A 24,170-nucleotide genomic window follows, 5' to 3' on the forward strand; every position below is an offset into this window, starting at 1 on the left:
ACTTGGGGAGCTGCACATCCCTTTACATCTTGAGCCTGCTCCCAATGTACATCCTGTCCATTTCCCCGGGACTTGGATTCCTCCCCAGGAGGTGGTGAATGCAGTAGAGAGCCCATCCACTGCTTGCGTTGCAGCCTGGCGACCGCTAAACCCGAACCTCTCCTTGCCGGGTGGGTCAGATCAGGTCTCAGGGGCACCGCTGTCTCGCATTTGCGGGCTGATTCCTCAAACGAATCCAGGTGTGGCGCAGAGGGCTCCTCGGCTTGTGGTTTCTCAGTGTAACTCCATCTCCCTAGAAGTGGTGTTCATTCCTCTCTGATTCTGACAATAGTCTGTCCATGGTGGTTTTCCGAAGTAACAAGAGTTTGCATTTATGTCCGCATATGTTTAAAGGGAGAGAACGGGACAGGTTCCATGGAGGGCTGTGAGCCAGACACAGCCTTGAACAGGAAGTCCATTTCGATTTTTTACCTAAGAGAATGAAAACAATCTGTGTGTGATTGAGGAGCCTTCAGCGGCGCAGCCTGAGAACGCATTCTAACTCCTCATGAGACCATCAGGTATGGGATAGCGTTTGTTAGGTAAAGTGCCAGCTGTGGGGAAAATGCCTTTCTTGTTCGCATACCATTTCTGAGTATCATTATTCCACAGCGCATGGAGACGGAACGTCACAGTCATCGGGGGACAGCGCGCTACCTCTTTTTTCTCAGGGCAGATCTTTTCTGGGTCACCTGCTGCTTCAACAGCTCTGAAGAATGTAACAGGCAGTCATCTGATTCCATTCTCCTTCTACGTCCTGAGAGAGAAGCCGCTTTGCAGCGAGCTCGACCAGGTGTTGCAGCTAAACCGTAGGGTCAGGGAGAGAGGTAGGGTGGGGCGGCTTCGTGTGGGGCGCATGCGCTCTGAGAGCTTTCACGCCCACACTGCCCCTCTACCAAGCAGCTGCTCAATGCATAAACCTTCCGGTGCAACCCAGTGATTCGGTACTGAGTACTCACACACTCTGCCGTAGTTACTGCAGGCCTCGAGCTCTGGAGAAACTTCCAGAACGAACTCCATCCTCCTCCTCTTTCTGATCCCTGCTGATTCTGGATGCTTTCTCACCAAGTCTGGGAAAAGCATGAGTGTTGAGGTAAGCAAACTTGGGTTCAAGTTTGTGTCCACTGGTATGTTGATAAGGCAGTGAACTCATCTCTTGCGTTGATTCATGGGCTTCCCCTCCCCAGATGCCACAGTGGCACTCTTCTTGGGTCAGAGGATCCCAAATCCTTTCAGGGAATGAGGGCAGGCATTGACGTGTCCAGTGGCACTCCACATATCCCATGGGGGCATTTCCTAGGGAAAATGCCTTCAGTCCCAGAGCCCACTCCTCCCGCGGGAGGCACTCACGGATGACCTCCTGGGCTCTGATGAATGACCAGGGTGTGCTCTGACCCCCAGGACCTGATGGCCCCGCCGAGCCTTCGGTTCCGTCTCATCTCAGGGCCTGGTGGATTCAGAGCAGGGATAGGAGGAAGCTCTGCACCAAATTTACCCCCAACATGGTTCCGGGGGAAGTGAAGCGATCCCACCCACTCACATTGCATCAGCTTGACCCCACTCAGAAAGGAAGACTAGGAAATGGGATATAGCGAACTTGTGGCATTACTTCTGCCACAAGTCCAGTGTAAGGGCACACAGAGTGTTCCGGAAGGCTGACTGACAGTTCCTTGGTACAGGCTGCAAGACAGGAGCGTTTTCTGACTCTTAAGTGCTTCCGAGAGTGGGCTCCTTTACAACCTTCTTGGGCTGATTGGCTGTCAAAAAGAGGATTTCTTTGGGAGGAGGTCTTTGTGGAGTCACGGTCCCATTTGCTTCTCCCAAGAGCAGTGCTGGCCTGGACAACATGGCCTTTATGTGCTTGAGCTCCTAGGTTGTACTGAATCAGGCATTCTTTCCTCACCGCCTTCCAAGCAGCCCAGAGTGAGACAGTTGCGTCTCTGCTCTGTTCCGAGGCGTCAGTCAGCAGAGAGGAGCCAGACACAAAGCAGCCACCCGAGCTGACAGCCGGCTCCTCTCACTCGCTTTCTCTCACCAGGTGTCCTCAATGAATCTTCCTCCAGACACGGCACACAGTGGGACCTGTCATCTGTGCTCCTCGGAGCACACGTCTCCACTGTGGATTGTGCAGCCTGGGGCTCCTTTTCTGAGATCCCTGAGATGGGAGGTTTGTGACCCAGGTGCAGCTTCTAATGGGCACGCGTGTGCTCTATGTCCTTCAAAATAAGAGCACAGAGTCATTCACTTGGCTCTTGGTCTCCATGGCGCGCCTTGATGTGTAGCTGATGTCACTGGCTAGCTACCCCCACCCCGCCGACCCATCCAGCCCTGACCCAGCTCTGCTTCACGACTGGGTCTTGGATGGGGAACCTTGTGGACCCCCACATGGTCAGCCAGGATAGACCTGGAGCTCCTATCCCAGGTCTTCTAAGTGTGGCTCTGCCTTCTGTCTGGATATGTCCTCTGGGGGCCTGTCATCACTGGGAACTCGGGGAGAGTCCTGTGGGTGCTCTCATGCACGGAGGTCCCTCCAAGAGGGCCGCTTTATGGGTGCTTCAGAAGGGAACCATCAGCCTCTCATGTTCCAAACCCGTGTTTCTATTCATACTGGGGTTTCCACAACCACAGCCAGGTACTGGCACATGGTCCCGTTCCAGCAGTGGGGCCACGAGTCCCCAAAGATGCTCTACTACCTCCCACCATGTTTCGTGTTATTCACATCCTTGTGTGGTCCCCTCCTCTAGAGTCCTGACTGGGCTCTAACTCTCACTTGACCTGTGGAAAGTGGCAGAAGTGATACTTTGTAACTTCTAAACCTGGGCCCTAGATTCCTGGAAGCTTCTGCTCTGTGCTCTTGAAACCCGGCTGCCACCCTTCAAGGAAGCTCTGAAAGGACCATGTGAAGAGGAACCAAGAGCCCTCAGTCCTGGCTAAGGCCCTGGTGGTCATCTGGTGTCAACACACCAGTCATGCCATTGAAGTCATTCCCAGCTGTGCCTCAGATGTCACAGAGCAAAGAAGAGCTGCCTCACTGTGTCCCATTTGCTTTCCTGATCCTCAGAAACACGAGGGGACATTGACTGATGTTTTAAGTCACACAGCCATCAATGACCAGAAGAGGGACACTTGTTTATGTGGATAGTGTTCCCAGAGGTGTCCACGGACGTGGGGCCTGGCATGTGTGTGCAGTGAATTTGCAAGGCTATTTCTGGAGGTTCCTATAGGTGGAGGGACTTGGGGTGAGGCCAGGACAGATGGCTGGCTTCCCTGCCAGTGGGGAAACTTTCTGTTTCCCAGGCGCATGTGCAGCCTCCCCAGTTCCAGCCTGGTTCCGGGAGGCCAGTCCTGTGCTCTGACACCAGGACCACCCCACAGGGATGTGGAAACCCAGCCCCTAAGTGGGGCATTTAATCCTCACTCCGTTCTGCAGAGCTCGCTCCCAGCGCCTTCCTGCCTGAGTGTTTGCTCTTCATTCCTGGCAGCTGGAGGTTCCACTTTCTGCCTTTGAGCTTGACTGTTAATCAGTATTGTTTTAAGTATATATTTTTTTCTTCTAGAAGTTCTAAGTCACAGGGGAGGGGAAGGTGGCATGCAAAGGGGAGGTTCCAGAGGCTGCTCCATCTGACTTTTTAACCTGAAGTCCCAACTTTCTCTCTAGAATATTTTGGGGCATTTGTCCCCCTACATCACAACACTGTGCTACCAAAGCCGTGAACTTGCTTACTCCTTACAAAGATGCGAGGTCACTCAGAAAAATGAAATCATGTTGTAGATGATTAAATTCACAGTTGTGTCTTACTGTTCCACCAAAATGGATCAGACCCTTGGAATTCTGTTGCTGCGGGGACCAGCAATGGTAGCTACTGATCAGGGAGGACCCCACCCCCTCTGCTCCTCTCTAACCACCTCTGGAGCGCTGTGTCTCCAGGCTCAGACCCACCCGCGACCCGTCGCCACGGCAGACAACAGCTCACAGGGGCCAGACCCCCCACGTGGGTCTCCCAGGCAGTGCAGAGGGGCTTTTTTTTCCCCTTAGATTTTGATAAAACTGGTGAATGGGAATTCAAGCTGTAGCGTTCAGCAACATAACTAACATACTGAAATGTGACCCTTTGACAGATACTGAAATAAGCGTAAGGCTCTCAGGGCAAGTGGATGGAGAAAAAAATAATTATGGGAGGAAGGAAACTGTAAACAGAACTAAGATGATGATACGAGTCCTCTGAGAAATGAACACACACTCTCTCATAAGCAATTAAGTCTCTTCCTTGTATCCACAAGCTACAGTTTGGCTTGGACACTTGACCCCTCTGTTTAAACTGTGCCTCTGCTCGAAGCCTTCAGTGCTGACCCAGGGCCCTAATCTACCACACCCGATTCCTGGTGCTCGGAGGCGTCCACAGTCTGGCCTCACCCTGACCCCAGAGCAGTGCTTCTTAAGCTCGGGTGCACTTCTAAATCACTGGGATCTTTATAACTATAAACTTACATTTTGTGTGTGTGATGCCCTCTCACTTACACAGAAAGACGTACAAGGTTTTCATTAACCCGCATGTTACTGACCTCTATATGTACTATTATACCCACCACCCAGCTTGAACAATGGGTCTGAGTCCTGAAAAGACCCCTTTGTCTACCGTGTAAAGAAAGGACACGGAAACAAAGCAACAACAAAGGAAGACATGGTAAGGACTGTCGGGGGCGAGTAGACTGGAGAAACTGGGGACTTTCAGACGGGCAGCTGTGGTCTCAGACAGTTCATTAAATTCGTTTTCCTTAACTGTGTACATCCCCCTCGGCACCCTGTTCTCTAGGCCAGGACAGTTCCCCATCTATCTGCCTGGGAAACCTACCCATCACTGAAGTTCCTTCTCTTCCAGAACGGCCTTTCTGATCTCTTCGTGAGAGTATAATTTCACGGAATTTGAAAACCTCTTAGCTTTCGCCTTTCTGGATTTTTTTCTCATGCCATCTTCCTCTGGCTTGTGTCAGTTCAACAAACAACTTTAATTTCTCCCTTGTGTAGGGGAGTCACCACCAATGTCACTCTTTCCTGCCGGACCTAGCAGCGGACCCCACATCAGTGTTTCCCCCCTGAATCTGTTCACAGACCAAGGGGGTGCTCTCAGTTGTCCAGTATTAGGCCAAATAGAAGGGTCTTTGTCTTATCGACTAGAGGCTCTGATTGTTCGTGGCCTTTGAGACATCAGTGTAGGAAGTGCAAAGGGCAGTGGAGTCACAAACGGGGGACTCTAGAAAAGGTCACTCACAGATGGTGGGTGTCGCCCCCTCCACCACCTGCCTTCTCTCCTCTCCCTGAAGGGGGGCCATTGTGTAGTTAGTCTGAGGATCTGGAGGAGAGGGCCCAAAGAACTAGCAGTAGTCCTTCCTGTGCTCACCTACTAAGCTTGTCAGTTTGGGTCCGAAAGTAGCCTTTCTAGGTACTCCAAACAGCAAGGGGTTGGGATGCAGGGAACTGGAGACTTTGGGCGGTTCGGGGAAGCTTTGGCTTGAGTTCACAAAATCAAAAGCATCTGAATGGCTAGAAAGCTGCTGTGGGCGGCCTCAGCACCTTTTGGTAGGCCCCCCGGCTTTTAGCTCAAGTATTCATTACACCAGCTCAACTCTTGTCTTGTGGAACAAGCAGAATCTCAGGGAGTGGGGTGCTCGACTTCAGGCTAAGCCCATCAGTGTGCCTGTGTATCTTGTTCACACCGATGAGTTCACACATGAGCGTGTAGGTCAAGGCAGGTCGGTGAGGGGCAGGTAGAGGTTGCCAAGCCCTGCTGGGAAGCACGCCTTCCTGCACCTCCGGGAAAGCCTCTAAAACCCACTGTCTTTCTCCGTGCATGCGGGCAAGGGAGTTTCGGGAATCATTAGTAGGCATCTGTTTTATAGGTTCAGTGGTGACCTCCCCCCAGTTTATTTGTTGAAACCCTAACTCCCGGTACCTCCGAATATGACGGTGTCTGGGGATAGGGCCTTTAAAAAATGGTAAAGGTAAAACAGGGTCCAATGGGTGGGACCTAATCCACACGACTAGTGTCCTTGTAAGTAGAGGAGATTAGGACACAGACCTTCATATCACAGAGGGAAGACCACGTGAGGATGAAGCAAGATGACTGTTGTCTATCAGGAAAGGAGCCTCAGGAGAAACCAAAGTGGACAACACTTGACCTGCTCCTTAAGCCACCCGGTCTGTGGTGTTCGCCAGCGGACTAACCCAGCATCATACACCGGGTCCTTGGTGGCATTTTGGAATGGCTAAAGCAAATCAAGCCAAGGCTTATTTTGCCACTGATCTTTGTGTGACAAAAGCAAAATTGTCCCCTTGACTGCTTTATTGTTTGAACTGTAACTCACAGCCAAATGCCCCGCTGTGCCTTCAGTACAACACCTGGGGCCATGCCTTATCACAGTAAGTGCTCAGCAGTGTTTATTGAGTGGCTAAAGGAATGAACGAATGAATGAATAGCCATGCATGGAGTTACAATGTGTGGCTGGGGAGCCTGGCAAGGCAGCAGGCCCCAGGGGGATGAGTCCACCTTCTCATTACATGGTTGGCCACACTCCTGCATGGGCCAGAAGCCAGGTACTGCCATTGCTTTAGGACACCCCTGGTTCCCAGAGGTGAGAGGCATCCATCAGAGCAACGGTTTTTTAATTAGCCGACATCTGAAGATGTAAAATGTCCTTAGAACCAGATCCCTTCTGGCCTCTTAAGACCATCCAGGTCCCTCGGACACACCTCATTTTAGAGATGAAAAGACAGATGCTTAGTGAAGGTCAGTGCCTTGTCCAGGGCACATGGCTGCTAAGGGTGGAGCGGAGGCGGGGAAGAGCAGGGAACTCGACTTCTCTGAAAAAGAAAAAGCTTTCCTGGGAGAAGAGTTCATTCCTTTCCATTACATTATTCCCACAGAGACAGGATGATAACTCCCTTTCCTGCCTGAGAACCATGGGTTTCCTTTGTGAACACACACTGTCTCTCCTCAGAGTCGGGGACCACGAGGGTGCATTGTGCAGCCGCAGCAGGAACCGTCTAAACGACAGGCATGGGCATCGACCGGGGAGTTAAACAGTGTTCGGTGGGACACATGAGTCATGTGGGAGACAGATTTGGTAGCATTTTGAGTAAGTAGAAGAGAACACACAAATATCAAGAAAAATATGTACACTCAAAAACTCTTGGCTAGCTTAGGAAATATGCTTAAATGTTAAGCAGTGTGTTTTGTGTTCTTTTTTATACTTTAGGAGAAAAAGGTGGAAGATAAGAATAAGACATTAGGTAGCTGTCAAAAGGAAAACACTGAGAAGCTGTCAGAATGGAAGAGGTATCGGATGACAGACGGAATGAATGTTTTGAAATGGTCACAGCAAAAGTAGCTTGTAAGATATTTTAGAATGGACAAAAGTAAGGTTAATACTGCTAATAATAATGGAATAAAAAACAGATGACTTGGAAAAGCTTAGACAATTTTTCCAAATATACAGCAATAGAACCAAAAAATTTAAATGATGATAGAGAAGAACCATAGTTACTGACATGTGAAGTGTTCCCAAACACAAGATCGGGACAAATGGAAGGAAATAAACATTCAGACATAACTGGAAAGAGCCGAGACATCACTTTAATCTGCAGATCAAACAGCAGAACTGATTGAACAGGTCAGTAAAGAGATACAACAACATAAAAGTATAAATCTTCAAAGAAAAAAACATCTAGAAACAAAAGACAAAATTTGATAATTTATAAGGAAAGAAATCCCAGGCTGACTTTAGACTTCTCCCTTGTAGGGTAAAATTCCGGGAGTCTAAGCAGCAACACCTACGGAGGTTTGAGTTGTGAGTTCAGCACACCTCTGCATATACCATCAACTCATATTTGACAAGAGGTCCAAGAATCCTGGGTGAAGAAAAGCAGTATCTTCAATAAATGGTGCTGCAAAAGAATGAAACTGGACCCCTATCTTACAATGCTCACAAAAATTAACTTGAAATATATTAAAGACAAACATAAGACCTGAAAGCATCAAACCCCTAGAAGAATGCAGAGTGGAACATCTCCTTGCCATTGGCCTTGGCAGTGATTTTGTGGCTATGACACTTGGAGCACAAACAACAAAAACAAAAAATGAGTAGGACTGAATGAAACTAAACATTTCTGTGGCATCAAAGAAATGATCCACGAAATAAAAAGGCAACCCAGGAAACAGAAGAAAATATCTATAAACCATCTCTTTGATAAAGGATGGATATCCAAAATTCAGGAAAAATTCATACAACTCAATAGCCAAAAAAAGAAATAATCCATTTAAATTGTCATAGGACCTGAAGAGACATTTTTCCAAAGAAGGGGTTCAAATGGCCAACCGGAGCATGAAAAGGTGCTGGACATCACCCACACCAGGAAATGGACATCCAAACCACCATGAAATCTCCCCTCATGTGTGATACAAAAAGACAAGTGTTAGTCTTATGAGCAAGTGGTAATCAGGATGCGGAGAAAAGGGAAGCCTCATACTTGTTGGCGGTGATGTAAACTGGTATAGTCATAATGGATAAACAGTGTGGAAGTTCCTCAAAATACTAAAAATGGAACTACCATATGATCCCAATTTTCCCAGGTTGGTAGATATCTGAAGACAATGAAGTCTTCATCTCAGGAGACATCTGCCCCTGCTCCGACCCCGCCCCCCAGTAATGGCAGCATTGTATACAGTTGCCAACACATAAAACCAACCTAAGTGTTCACCAGTGGGTGAGTGGATTAAGAATATTGAGTACATAGACACAGTGGAATATTGTTCAGTCATGAAAAAGGGAGCTTCTCCCCTCAGACAGCGTAGAGAAATCTGGAGTACAATACACTAAGTGAAGAAATCAGAGGAAGACAAACACTGTGTGATTTCACCTGTGTGTGGAATGTATTTTAAAAAACCACCCAAACCCATGGAAACAGAACAGATCGGTGGTTGCCACAGGCGGGGTTAGAGGAAGAGGGATAAGGCCAGTCAAAAGGTACAAACTTCCGGTTGTAAGATGGGTAAGTTCAGAGGCTCCCGAGTACAGCCCAGTGATGATGGTGAACAGTCCTTTTGTGTATTTGAAAGTTGCACTGAGAAAAGTTTATAAAAGTTCTTAACCCACACACATAAATGGCAACTATGTGAGGAGATGGGTACTAACTAAGATTATCATGGTAACCATTTTTCAATATGTACATCTTGCTCTGGACACCTTAAGCTTACACATGTTCTATGTCAATTTTATCTCAAGAAAGGTGAAAAATACAAAAATTAGAAAATGAAAGAGCAGAATTAAAATAAATAGAAGAATTAAGTGTGCGATTCAAGCCCCCAGGGGGAAAGGGGACTGAAATCAGCACACAGCAGTGGCCTTGAACTCCATGTGTGGTCTGGAACACCTCAGCACTCCTGGCCTCACCTCCGGCAGAACCTCTCAATTTTCTGTTTTCAGATGATTAGTAAGAGGGTTTGTGGGTGAAGCATTCCTTAGTTCATTAGTAAATGGCTCTCCAGAAAATGCTTCAAGGCAAAGCTAATTTCTTTTACTAATAGAAGATTGGGCCCTTTCAGAAAAAAAGGATGTTATTTGGCTGTGTGCCAAAAATATGTTTTCTGTTCTTCCTTTGTCAAATGTTCAGTGGGAGTTACTCTCATTAACTCTCCTTCTTTACTGCATTTGAATAAAGCAGACAAGTCCGTTTCAAAGATGATAAGTGACTAATAAATTTAATTGGCACTTCAGCTCATAAAAATATAAACAATCATTAAATTCATCCAGAAAACAGCTAGAATTGAAAGGGCCAAAATTGCAGGAAGTTCAGAAATAACAAGTTCAAGATCTAGTTTCCCTCTATTCTCAAGAGTAATCCTACAGAGAAGACCCCTAGTGGGTAAAGAAAAGAACTGGTTAAGATGTCTCTTTTTGAATGGGTCAGAAATGTGGAGAAGTGGAAAGTGAGTTAAAACAGGTGCAAAGCTGCAATGCTTCCTCCATTCAAACATCCTGGTAAGTGGGGTGTTCTTTGTTTTCTCAAATACTTGAGCACTGCTATAATCACTTGGAGACAAAAAGAGACAAATTAGGTTTGGATTCTTCTCTGATATGCTGGCTTCCATGGAAGAAAATGCTCCTTTCAAAATAAGCAAATTATACTTGAGGATGTGTGTATCATTAATGGTAAGCAGAGAGAACTCCTGCCTCAAGAAACTAGTTAGGGTTCTACAACTATTGCAAGCCAACAGGGTTTTTTGTTGTTGTTGTTCGTGGGAGGTTTTCAAACACGATTCTCAGTGTGGCTCTCTGTGAGTGGCTTCTAGAGCTTTTGTCTTATGACATTTTCCATCATCTTTTAGTCCAGGGTGACCCAAAGGGACATTGGCCAATTCGAAGAACACAAAAGTGTCTTTCTTTGAGGCAGTAAGCCCACTTCCATAAACTTTCCTAAACACTAAATAATGCTTACAAGATTTGATTGTGAGACTGTTCATTGTGGATTTATTTAGAATAGCCAAAATACTTTTGGAAAACTATAAACAGCCACCAAGAGTTTACTTCCATAATGGGGTGACCATCTGGTGGGCTCTTCCGGGGAATGTGAGATAAGAGGCCAGGAGAAGAGAGTGTGGCTCTCTGGAGGAACATTCCCAGGGGTGGGGACAGGGTGGTCAAACTTCTTTCTCAGTGGACGTATGAAAGACTCGGTGTGCCAGGGACGGCTACTTCCCTTTATTCTCTCCTTCTGCCCCAGGAAAAGAAACCGGATTTTATTGTTTTTTTATTGTTTTTTCTAAAGGGCCCAGGTGAACAACAAACACATACACACACACAACAAGCAAGCCAACAAACAGCTTGTTCCTTCAGTTAGAAATGGCACATCAAATGCAAGCGAAAATGAATGGGTCGGAGTTGTAGGAATGCCAGTGAAGAGGACAGCTAGCTGGCAAGGCCCCCTCTTGTCCTTCCTCCTCTCTTCCTTCCTGTTGACTAGAACTCGGGCATGATGGCAGGAGTTCTAGCAGCCTCCCAAAGCAAGATGAGCTGACCTCGAGGATGAGCACTTTGGCAGGAACACACCGCATCTTTCTGTGAGATGCGGTCACGCTGAGTGTAAGCCAGCAGCCTCTGTTCTAACATTGCCCTCACAGCGCCCGGGTCTTGTCAGTGTTTTGTCCCTCACATGAAGAAGCCCAGTCCATGCCCTTCTGATGAGAGAATTTTGGTAATGGGCAGGTACAAGTATGAACTGAATTCACTTTCTCCTTCATCTCAGTGATCATCTACAGATCATGAAGACTTCAGGCTGCCTGGGCTGGACTTCATGGCATTAGAAAAAATTTCCTTCATTTTTTATTTTCACCGTTATTGTTCCTGAGGCATCTATTGGTTCAAGGTTTAAAAATTCATAATAAAAGAAACCGGTGAAGAAAGTCCTAACACAGCAATTTTTTTTAAAGAGAATGAATTTTGAAACTGTCAAACAAGCGATTTGTCTAAACCATAGTCAGTGTTGAGTTCTTCACCTCCCTCCCCCAAAAGCTTAATGCTCCACCCACCTACAGAAGGCGGGATTCAGCCTGTAAGAGCAGCCTGGAATTTAATAAGTGGACAAGGGTTACAGCGAGGGTTAGAGGTTACAGTTAGGGTTAGGCTCTCCCGCCTAACCCTGGTAAACCCACTCCTCTCAACTTTCCTCCCACTTAACTAGAGAAACTGATGAAGCTGCTTTCAAACCAGATTTGAATGGAAGTGACAGCGAAAGTAACATATCTGTAAAAGAAGAGAAAATTCAGAAAAACATGCAAAGAGCTGAACAATAAAGGAATAGACAAACAAAAGAGACTGGGCACAGCAGCAGTCTGCCCAGAGGCCCAGCAGACCCAGGGCCAAGGCGGCCCTCATGCTGGTCCAAGCTGAGGTCACGGCCTCCCAGTCGCAGGAGCAAGCACAGCTCCTGGAAGCAGAGCCAACACCAGAGCAGCAGCGCCAGCTCTGCAGAAAGTCGGGACAGCAAGAAGCAAAAGCACAAGACGCATAAACAACAGAGGGAGTGTGCAGGCCCTGCAACAGAATTGGAAAAAGGCCACAAACAACATACCAAGAAAAATGTCAAAAAGCGAAGATAAAGGAGGAGGCATTTGAGACTGCAATCTTTCCTCTATAGGGAGGCCATACATCTTGTAAACTGACTTTTACTGAAACAAACTACACAAAGGCCACAAATTGTAAGTCCATGATTTGGTGAATCAGCACCAAGGGAACAAACACTATCCATGGAGCTGCGGTCAAGGACATTCTGAGGTCCTCCTGCCTGCCACTGTGCTCCCCCAAAGCAAATGCTGAGACGAAACTTGTCTTTAGATGAAGAGACACCTACAGGAGAGGGGAAGCAGCAGCGGAAGACGGGACACCAGGCAGGAGCAAGGCAAATTGAGCCGTTTCTGGCGGTAGCTGAATGTTTTGAAAACATATAATTTTTAATTTTAAGATATTTGCTCTCCTGTGGTGCAGTCTCCTTTGGTTGCTTTAAACACTTGGTAAAGTCTAAACATAGAAAGTCATGTGTCTGTGGATGATTTCAAAGAAAAGGGAGCTGAGTGCCTCGAAAATAAAATAAAAACCAAGAGCCGAACTAACTAGAGAAGGCAAGATTCCCAGAAGAGAAAGCAAGAGTTCAGCAGAGTGAGGAAGCAAGAACCAGGAATGATTAGCAAGACTATTTGCCCATAAAACTGCAAGAGTCTTGGGGAAAGCATTGACATGGGGTAGGGAACTCAAACCAAATGCACATAAATCTCAAAGAACCTTCCGTGGTACCTGAGTAACCTTTACAGGCTTCCTTAAGACTCAGATATTATTCTTTACTCTCTTACTAAAAGATCTGAGATCCTGGGGAGCTGTGTTGGAGGAAATGTTCCTATCTTAAACAAGAAGTTAGCTCAATCTTAGACCCATACCAAAGCTAACCGCTGCGAGAACTCTTCACTTAAAATACTCCTGATCTGACCCCTTGAGTTTTTCCAAGAGGGAATTAATAAATTTATAAATGCCCAACTCTTTGGAACATTCATGGGACAGTAAGTCCCAGTTCATACTGCAGGCAGTGGATTTGAATAGCACACACAACTTTTCTCTTTGACAATAGGTGCTGAAATTTCAATGATTCATTTATTAATTTTGATAGTACTTTAGATTCTGAGCTGATATCTTTGCCACATGTATGTTGTTACCCTTTGGGATAACACGTGGCTTGAAGAGTGTTGGTTAGAACACAGTAGTCGAAGAAATATGATGAAAGTAAGTTATTCCATCTTCATGCAGGGGTGTTGCATCTCACTCAGTATTTGCTGGACATCTCTCTCTCTCTCTCTTTGTAAAGATTTTATTTATTTATTTTTAGACTAAGGGAAGAGAGGGAGAAAGAGATGGAGAGAAACATCACTGTGAGGTAGCCTCTCACGTGCCCTCCACCAGGCACCCGACCTGACCACAACCCAGGTGTGTGCCCTGACTGGGAATCAAACCAGCGATCCTTTGATTTGCAGGCCTGCGCTCAATCCACTGAGCTACACCAGTCAGGGCTGGGCATTTCTAATTACTATTTACACAGTCTCTCTCTCTCTTTTTAAAGATTTTATTTATTCATTTTGGGAGAGAGAGAGAGAGAAGGAGAAAGAGACAAAGAGAGAAAAGGAGGGGGAAGAGAAGGAGAGAAACATTGATGTGAGAGAGAAACATTGATTAGTGGTCACTCATACACGCCCCAACTCAGGACCAGGTCTACAACCCAGGCATGTGCCCTGACCATGAATCTAACCCATGACCCTTCACTCAGTGGGACGATGCCCAAGCAACTGAGCCACACTGGTCAGGGCATTGCCCTTTACTCTTAAAACCCTAGGAATGAAAAGGGGCTCCTGTTTGCAGGAAAGATTGAAGGAGCTTCCTCCCATCATGAGTCCCACCTCTGTGGCTCAGGCTCCTCACCGTCATACTTGTAAACAGTGCCCCTACTTGCCATGCTGGTCACGGCAGCTCAGCACGGGTAGGTGGGTTGCCGCTCTCTGTTAGGGGGCATTTTCAGGTTATCAATGGCTCTCTCATAAGTGACAGAGAAACACACACTGACAGCTGTGTTTTCTATATAATGTGGCTCAAGACTAGTTCCCCAAAAGTCTCCACTGCCGTTACTTCCATGCAGCACAACTGATAAGTTTAAAATGCATTGAACAGCCCTTTCTGACCGTCATTTACCACTGTTTCTTGTTAGCACTTAATATGTATGTTTATTATTATTATTTTTTTTTGCATTTGCATTTGCCTTTAGTCTGATTCAAATTAAACTCATATGACAGCCATATTGTTCCTAGAAGTCAGGATACAAGCCCCTCTTGGCTCGGACCCTCTGGGATCCCACCTGTCCATTCCCTTCTCTGGCCTATGGGATTGGACTCTCCCCTTGGTTACATTTTTCTACCCCTTTGAACTTGACCCAGCTCTGAGAGTGTCTTTTCTTCATAGGTCATTTTTTAAATTTGAGAATGTTACGCCATTGCCCCTCTGGGTGTGATGCATTCACACTCAACTCTGCTGGCCATTCCCCAAACCCACATTTTAGCATCTGGTCCTGGAATTATCTTATGTCCCCCGACCATGCCCAGCTGTGGCACTGCATGCCTCTTACATTTCAAAAGCAATGCCCACGGACGCAAACCTGCAAAGTGCTGGAGACTTCACATTTGTTACCGATTAGAGATAATTCTGGCCTTTTTTCTAGGATCTCTTCTTTAAGTTCACAGTATGGTGTGATATGGTGATATCACTTTAGCGAACCATGGAGGCTGCTGTGTACAGGGAGAGTGGAACCTTCTAGAACCCTTTGGTAGCACTGATAATGGTATTTTCAGCTCTGCTCGATAGTGAGTCGTTTTTATAATTTTGTAATGTGTTAAATGTGCTGAAAGAAACATTCAAATATGGGTTTTATATCCCTTAGAAATTACTCCCAAATTTACTGATGCCTTTCGGGTAGATGGTCTAGCATCTCTACTGGTAAACTATTTGAAAGTGAGAAGCCTTAAGAACTACGCACCCCGCTTCCTCCTCTCCCACCGCACAGTTGCCTACCTGTGATGGCCAGCTGCGTCACAAAGAAGGTCATTCTTGACTTCCTCTTCCTCCTCCATGTGGAGAGCAGCACGAGGGAGTTTCCAACAACGGTGAACACAAAGAGGACCCACAGAGTTATCAACTGCTCAGTCTGTGAAAACAAGCACACGAACCGGCACCCGGTGAGGACCAGGGCACTAGCAGAATGCAAGGCTCGGGCTTTGGAGCTGGAGTGTCTTTCTTCTTGTCTCAGGAACCTGTTCCCGCATCCTGCCCTGTCAAAGCTCTACCTTCAAGAGCCCAAAGACTCATGGTCCTCATTTACACTGATAACAGTGGAAGTTGAAGCAATCTTTAACAAAAGTGTATTTGGAAATATATGTCAAGAGACCAAAAAAGTATATATACTCTGGCCAAGCAAATTTAAGTCTATGTGACAGAATTCAAGGCATGACAAAGAATGCTACAATTGCAAAGATGTGCATATTTATTGTTAGAAGAATTGAAAACTGTTTAAAGGTAACGGGATAGTTAAGTAAACCAAGTACTTCAATTCAGTGAACAATTATGTAGCTATTAACTGTAGTGGCCGTGAAGCTTATGCAGCAACATTGAAAATGCTCATTATGATAAGTGGAAAAACATGATAAAATTATATATTGGGCATGGTTACAACTGCAAAATTGTACACGTAGGAGAAAGAAGTGTGTTAGAATGCTAGCCATGGTTATTTTAGGGCAGTATAATTATGGCTTATCTTACTCTTTTTCCTTTGACAAAATTTTATAATATAGCAATATTAAAGTTCTACAGAATAATGTATAATTATGGGGGAAAAAAACCCAAGAATTCTATTCTGCTCATTTAAAATGCCAAGTCCTTCACAAAGAGTTTTCCATGATTCCTTCAGATGGAGCTTTTCACCTGTTCAAAACCCACAGCCCAGCACCAGCAGAGGCTCCGGGTGCTGGGACAGGCGGGACCCAGGGCTGGGCTGGGGATGAGGGGACACAGAGGCAAGTCTGGAATCGAAAGCCAGGAGACAGTAGCCCAACATGTGTGGGCAGAGTCTTGGGAAGAGCACACGAGTGTAAGACCAGTCTGAGTGCTAATCTCTTGCAGGAGGTAAGAAGGGAGCCCAAGGGAGCCCGTGGTCAGGTAAAAGGCAGGGTGTCGGCTGGGCCAGGCTGTGGTACCCGGCTGTTTAGTCAAGCACCAGTGGAAGAAGGTGCTGGGCCCCGATGACCATCGACAATCCCCTGCCTTCGAATAAAGCCGATCGCCTTCCGTTGTAGCGATTGGCTTCATCCCAAGGGTTGAAAATCTTAAGAGCAGTAGCTGAGGTATCCCAGACAAGAAGGAATTTTCCTTCAGGAGTTCCTTGAGAAACACAGAAATCATGCCTGGGATTCTAGCCTGCTGCTGCTTTTATGGATTTCAGCCTTGCCGGCCCCACGGTTCTTGTGAGCAAATTCCATAAAACAAGCCTCTCTCTCCCTCTGGAGAGCCCTGCTGATACACTCTCCGAGTGTGTGAGCCATTGCGGCAGCGCTTTTCTTTATAATGAATTAATTTTAACTTAAGCAATAGCAGCTGAATACATTTTTCTTTAAAAACTACGGTGATTCAGAAAAAGCTCAAATCCCCCTTGGCCACCAACTCTCCTTCTGAGCCACTCCCCTCTCCCAGAAGGGAAACATTTTGGTCCGACTGTGTTTTCCCCCAGTCCTTTGAAAAACACTTCATAAGCACACACGTGCGTGCATGTATTTCTGTGTGGGTGGGTATCAGTTCGGTATTTACTCTACAAATTGTATGACTTGCTTTTTTCAGTCAGGTGGAAGGATGGCTAAATGAAGGGTGATACTTTCACACAAGGAAGTAAAATATTTCAATGAAAAGAAATGGATAAAATTTACTGAAACAAAATACTATGTTGAGGATGTAGGGAAGCAGATGGGCTGGGGTGGGGCACAGGAGCTGGGAGACGATAAGCATAATTGTGCTGAGCCAGCTCTGGTTCCCCAGCCCCCAGTTCTCGAATTCTCCCCAGGGGGACATGAGTGAGGGGGCGCGGATGGCCAGGTGGAAACCCCACCCTGTTCTGCCACCTTTCAGAGCTGAGGGCAGGCTCTTGAAATTGCTTTTCTGGCCCTCTGCTTTCCAGGAGTTCAGGCTGGAGCTGGCACCTGGTTCTCCAGCTGAGATTTACAGATGGGCTCCTGAGGTCTGGGTGCAGCCAGGGCCCGGGAGCTGCAGGATGGTACAATCAGGGGGGATGGTGTTGTGGGGGTTTTGGGGACAGCGGGTAGTGCATACCAGGAGCAGGAGCACCACAGGTGATGACCTCTACTGCTCTGAAGGTCACAAGTAGCACGTTCCTGATGCCCAGCCTGGGCGCGTCATCTCCTACTGGGAGGGCAGTGCCTGTGCTCTGTGCTGGGCCACACACTTTGTCTCGGGCCCTTTTCTGACCAGGGGGGTGACATTCTGTGGCTGGTTGATTTCTCTAGTGGTCTGGATCTGGGTGGCACTGAGAAAGCATCAGGAGCAGGAGCTGAGTCGGGGAGGGAAAGGGCTGTTCTGAGTGGAGCAAGGGGCAGAGTTTGGTGCAAGAACTCTCTCCTCTGAGACAGAGCGAGGGACAGCGGTGCAGCAGGGGCGATGTCTGATGTGCTAGACTGAGGGTCCCCACTCTGTAGCTGGTGGGGAGGTGGTGGGATATGAATAAATCAGTGGTTTGATTTTGGAGGATCTACTTTTTAAAGGTGATGGGCAACTTGGGGGCCAAAGTATGAAACTAGGTGGCATGGAAGTCCCCATCAGCAGAGGTCTCACTGCCACTACGGTGCGGACAGAGGACACAGTTAAGGGTCAGGATGGGAGGCAGCTTCTCTGTCTCCATTGTCGTCCTAACAGTTTGCTGTCAGGGAAGCAGGTGGTGTCCCGGGTGTCTGTGGTTCAGGACGAGAGGAAGGGGCTGGTAGCATGGCCGGTTTGGGCATGTAAAATCCCACTGACAATGCGAATGGGAGATTTCCCAAGATTCTCACCTGTTTCTTTCAGTGAACCTATTTCATGGGAAGAAGGATTTCAGTGCTTTAACTTATTGCTTTTTTCAGATTATAGAACACAGTATCACGTCCCCAGATTTTCTCGGCCTGGGTATTGCTGGGGGAGTGGTGGATTCCAGTACTTGACCAGGACTAAGTCAACCTCTGCAGAAGTCCTTCAGCCTTCGAGGAAGAGGGAACAGAAGGAAGGGTCAGGACGCTGAAGATGCCCCTTTTCCAGATCAGAAGCCCAGACCTCAGTGGTGAGTGGGGCGGGAGTGGCATCTGGGAGTGGACCAGGGAGGAGGTGTGTTAGTCTGTGGAGGACAACAGGGTGTGGGGAAGGAAGTGGGTGCTGGTGGTCTGCCTTCCCGACCTCTGTCTCCTCAGCACCATCCGTGGCCCTGCCCAGCTGCTCACACCCCTCGACTGGGAGAGAGCAGCTGGCCACCACTGTCCGCTGGGAGGTCTGCAGCGCTGCGTGAGTAAGCGGGTCTGTTTGCCCAGACCTCAGAGCACCTGCAGTACCTTCTGGAGGTTCCTCCAGTTTTCCAGCAGTGGGGGACCCGCAGGGTGGGTGTCAGCCTCAGCTGTTCTCTATTTCTCACACAAAATTGCTTTCAACTAAAATGACTCTGAAGGCCTTTTGGATAAGAACTGTGAAGAGGAGGAAACTAGATCAAATAAACTCAGGCACTTTTGAACTAGAAGTCACGTTTTTTCCAAATAATTCGCTCTTCATGTTCTTTCACTAACTGCCCATGGTGGGGTTTTAGGCCTTGTTTCCAGAAAAACAACGCTCTAGGAGGTGAGCAGTTCATTTTTGCACGGTGCGTTGGTAATGATGCCTCCAGCACCCAAGTACAGGTTTCCGGAAAACAGGATTCTCTCTAATGAAGAAGCCCTCTGGCCCCCCCATGGGTGTGGAATGGCTGCTTTCTACATACCTTTGTCCTGAGCAATCCCCACCCAGGCCTCTCATCTCTTCAGGGGAGCCCTGGGGCTCAGGCCTGCTCTGCCAGGAGCGCATAGCAACAGTTAGACTGCAAATCAAATTACCCAGGAGGATGTATCAGTGAATTGGAAGCCAGGCCTCGGGAGGAAAGATGCACTCCGGTGGCTCTGTAAATTGAATGATGCCTACGGGAAAGGCTGAGCAAGTCCTGGGAAATCGTCCCCTCCTTCCACTTTGGAGTTTTCTTTTTTTAAATTATATTTTATTGATAATGTTATTACAGTTGTCCCAATTTTCCCCCTTTGCCCGTCTCTACCCAGTACTCCCATTCCCTCATGCAGTGCCCACACCATGGCTCATGTGTATATGTTCTTTGGCTACTCCCTTTCCTATACTGCACTTTACATCCCCATGGCTGTTCTATAACTACCTATTTGTACTTAAAAAAATTTTTTTAGTATATTTTATTAATTATGCCATTATAGTTGTTCTATTTCCCCCCTTCATTCCCCTCCATCCTGCACATCCCCTCCCTCACCATTCCCCCCTTTAGTTTATGACCACATGTCTCAAGTTCTTTAGATTCTGTATTTCCCATACTATTCTTACTCTCCCCCTATCTATTTTCTACCTACTGTCTATGCTACTTATTCTCTGTACCTTCTCCCCCCTTCTCCTTCTCCCACTCCCCTGTTGCTAACCCTTCATGTGATCTTCATTTCTATGGTTCTGCTCCTGATCTAGCTGTCCTCTTAGTTTGCTTTTGTTTTAGGTGTGGTTCTTAATAACTGTGAGTTTGCTGTCCTTTCACTGTTCATCTTTTTTATCTTCTTTTTCTTAGATAAGTCCCTTTAACATTTCATATAACAAGGGCTTGGTGATGATGAACTCCTTGAATTTGATCTTATCTGAGAAGCACTTTATCTGTTCTTCCATTCTAAATGAAAACTTTGCTGGATAGAGCAATCTCAGTTGTAGGTCTTTGGATTTCATGACTTGGAATACTTCTTTCCAGCCCCTTCTTACCTGTAGGGTCTCTTTTGAGAAATCAGCTGACAGTCTGATGGGAAGTCCTTTGTAGGTGATTGTCCCCTTATCTCTTGCTGCTTCTAGGATTCTCTCCTTCATTTTAATCTTGGCTGATGTAATGATGATGTGCCTTGGTGCATTTCTTCTTGGGTCCAACTTCTTTGGGACTCTCTGAGCTTCCTGGATTTCCTGGAAGTCTATTTCCTTTGCCAGATTGGGGAAATTCTCCTTTATTATTTGTTCAAATAAGTTTTCCACTGGTGGCTGTTCCTTTCCCCCTTCTGGTACACCTATAATTCGGATGTTGGAGAGTTTAAAGATGTCCTGGAGGTTCCTAAGTCTCTTCTCATTTTTTTGAATTCTTGTTTCTTCATATTTTCCTGTTTGGCCATTATTTTCTTCCTTCTGGTTCACTACCTTGATTTGAGTCCCAGTCCCTTTTCATCACTATTGGTTTCCTGTGCAATTCCCTTCATTTCAATTAGTTTAGCCTTCATATGTTCCTGTAATTTGTGACTATAATCAACCAGTTCTGTGAGCATCCTGATCCCCAGTGTTTTGAACTGTGCATCTGAAAGTTTGCTATTTCTTGGTCACTTAGATTTATGGGATCTGGGGCTTTGAGCTCTTCTTGAGCCATTTTTGGTCTATTTGCGCCCATTAATTATGAGGAGTGGAGCCTTAGGTGTTCACCAGGGCGGGGCTGCCCAGGTAGCTGGGTTGTGACACTGTATGTGGAGGCGGGGTCAGAGTGGGGAAATGGCAGCCCCCTCTGCCGCCTCTTGCTGCTGGGGCCTGCTCGGTCCCGTCGTCTCACCACCCACTTCTTCCTTGGTCTATCTGCACACGAATGCGGGACCACAATTAACCTGCCACCCTGCGCCCTTGCTGGGTATGCCGGTTATTCACTGGGTTGCTCACTGGGTCCGCCTGTTGCAACCCCACGCCTGGGATCCACGCACCTGAGTCCGTCTGACTGAGTTTTCCTGTGCAACCCTGCTCTGCCAGCTGCTGGCTTCGCCCCTCTTACTGGTCAGGCTGAAGAATTTGTTGTTATCAGACTTCCGAAAAGTTCAATTTTCTGTGTTCTGGCTATGTTTTCTATTGCTAATATTTTGTTGTCTCTAAACTTGGTTGTGGGAGAAAGCATGGCATCTCCACCTATGCCTCCATCTTGGTGGAAGTCCCTATTTGTACTTCCTAATCCCCTTGCCTCTCCACCCATTTTCCCATACCCCCCTCCCATCTGGCAACCATCAAAATATTCTCTGTATTCATGATTCTGTCTCTGCTCTTGTTCCCTTAGTTTTTTAGATTCATTTGCTGATAGATGTATATTTATTGCCATGTTATTATTCATAGTTTTGATCTTCTTTTTCTTAAATAAGTCCTTTTAACATTTCAAATAATAAGGGTTTAGTGGTGATGAACTCCTTTAGTCTTTTCTTGTCTGTGAGGCTCTTTATCTGCCCTTTGATTTTAAATGGTAGCTTTGCTGGGTAGAAAAATCTTGGCTATAGGTCCCTGCTTTTCATGACTTGAATATTTCTTGCTAATCCCTTCTAGTCTGCAAAGTTTCTTTTGAGAAATCAGCCGACAGTCTTATGGGAACCCCCCTATAGGTAACTAACTTCTCTTGCTGCTTTTAAGAGTCTCTCTTTACCTTTAACCTTTAGCATTTGAATTATGATGCATCTTGGAGTGGGCCTCTTTGCAACCAACTTGTTTGGGACTCCCTGTGCTTTCTGGGCTTGCATGTCCTTTTCCTTCACCAAATTAGGGAAGTTTGCTTTCATTATTTTTTTCAAATACATTTTCAATTTCTTGCTATTTCTCTTCTACTTCTGGCACCACTATGATGTGAATATTGGGATGTTTGAAGCTGTCCCAGAGGCTGCTTGTACTGTACTCATTTTTTTAAATCCTTTTTTCTTCTTGTTCTGATTAGTTGTTTTAGCTTCCTTATGTTCCAAATCATAGATTTGATTCTTGGCTTCATCTTTTCTACTGCTGTTTCCCTATAAATTGTTCTTTACTTCACTAAGTGTGTTCTTCACTTCTGACTGGATCTTTTTTGTGCTGTTGAGGTCCTCACTAAGTTCCTTAAGCATCCTTATTATCAGTGTTTTGAAATTTGCTTATCTTCATTTCTTTTAGCTCTTCTTCTGGAATTTTGATCTGCTCTTTCACTTGGGCTATGATTCTTTGTCTCCTCATGTTGGCAGCCTCCCTGTGTTTGTTTCTGTGTATTAGGCAGAGCTGCTATGACTCTGTCTTGGTAGCGTAGCCTAACGTAGTAGGTGTCTTATAGAGCCTAGTGGCATAGCCTGCCCTGCCACCCAAGCAGTATGCATGAGGTATGCCCATCATGTGGGCTGAGTATCCTGTTCTTATAGTTGCTGTTGGCAGGTCAGTGGGAGGGATTTACCTAGGCTAGTCAGTTGCAAGGACTGGCTGTGACCACTGACCACCAACCTCCACCCTTGATGAAGAATCAACAGCACAGGAGTAGGGTGACTGTGCTCCGATGTGATTTGTAGCCATCGATTGGTTGTGCAGGTCCTGGGGTTTTCCAGTTGGTTCAGGCCAGCGTTGGCCTCCACCTGTGTTCTGCCTGGAGCCAACCTGCATGAGCTATAAAGCAATCTGAGATGGCTGCTACTTGTGTTGGGCTTGGAGATTCCCAGGCAGAGCCAAGCTTTGAATCTAGGCTGGCTGCTGTTGATGCCAGACTGGAGACCACTTAGCAAGAGGTACAATGGCTGGAGGCTCCCTGAGACCAGCTATTTGCTTATGTGAGAGGATTTAGGAAGTTGTGAAGCATGAGCCAAGGCCAGCCATTCATATGGAAAAGTCACTGTAACAGCTTGGGTGGGAAGGAAATTGAGTGGGGTGGAGTCTCAGGGGATCTCCAGGGAAGGGCAAATGGTGTTAGCCACATTGATGGAGTCTTGAATATGGCCTCCACCTATTGCCTCTGTGGCAGGAGGGTTCAGAAAGGGGACAATAGCCTTGGCCTGCCCTCCTGTCTTGGAGAAGGCTGTCCTCCAACTCTCACCCCGGTACCAGACACTTTCTTCCCCGTGTGCCACTGGTGCCTTTTTAGCTGCCATCCTGGTGCTGGAGCTCACAGGGAGTGAGTCTGAGTAAGTCTGTGCATGGGTTCTTTAAGAAGAACTGCTAGGGACTCCAGAAGTTTCTTTCACAGACTCAATCCCCACTGGTTTTTGCAGCCAGAAATAATGGGACCTTATCTTCCTGGCACTGGAACTGTGGGCTGGGGGTTGCGGGCTTAGGACTTCTTGCTCTCAAAATATCCCCCCCAAGTTTTTATCCATCACACATGGATGTGAGACCAGCCCATTCTGCATCTCTCTGCTCCTCCTACTGGCCTGGATGGGTATAATTTCTATAATTCTGTAGTTGTCAGACTTTCAATCAACTTGATTTTTGACAGTTCTGAGAATAGATGTTCTGTAGTTTTGTTATAATTTTGAGGTGGCTGAGGGAGGAGACAAGGCTATTCTGTCTACACCAGCACCTTGATCGGACATCTATTCTGGAGTTTTTTGTTGGAAGACAATCTCACCTGACCTCATAGTCTTCAGGAAACTTCCAGGTGGAGGAAGTCCCCCACTCTTGCTCTGGAGTCTTTCTAAGAGCCACATTTATTTATTTGTTTATTAATTCATTCAACATCAATTAATTATCTACAGTGTTAACATGTGGGCACCACAAGGGACAGTAAACTGAGGAGCACATATACATTATACTCAGCCAAGCTTAAATCCTGCTTCATCACGTAGGGTCAGACATGAAAACACTGAGTTGTGAGTGTTTTTCATTTGTCCATAGCATTCTTACCCGTGGGCACACACACACACAGCCCAGGGGAATAGAAGGGTTTGGAAAATTATGGGGACCAAAGGAACAAGATAAGAGACATTTGAACATCACAA

General features: G+C 46.6%; 1 protein-coding gene across 1 annotated transcript in view; it reads right to left on the reverse strand.

Annotated features, from left to right (window-relative positions):
• Positions 1–24,170, reverse strand: part of NPSR1 (neuropeptide S receptor 1) — a 99,668-nt gene that overhangs the window by 60,517 nt on the left and 14,981 nt on the right. The window contains exon 2 of the mRNA XM_037126477.2: positions 15,193–15,325. Coding sequence (XP_036982372.2) covers positions 15,193–15,325 — 133 coding nt within the window. The remainder of the gene's footprint in view (positions 1–15,192; positions 15,326–24,170) is intronic.

This window comes from Artibeus jamaicensis, unplaced genomic scaffold, assembly GCF_021234435.1.
Source record: "Artibeus jamaicensis isolate MK-2021 breed Jamaican fruit bat unplaced genomic scaffold, CSHL_Jam_final contig_1016, whole genome shotgun sequence".
In the NCBI taxonomy this organism is placed as follows: Eukaryota; Metazoa; Chordata; class Mammalia; order Chiroptera; family Phyllostomidae; genus Artibeus; species Artibeus jamaicensis.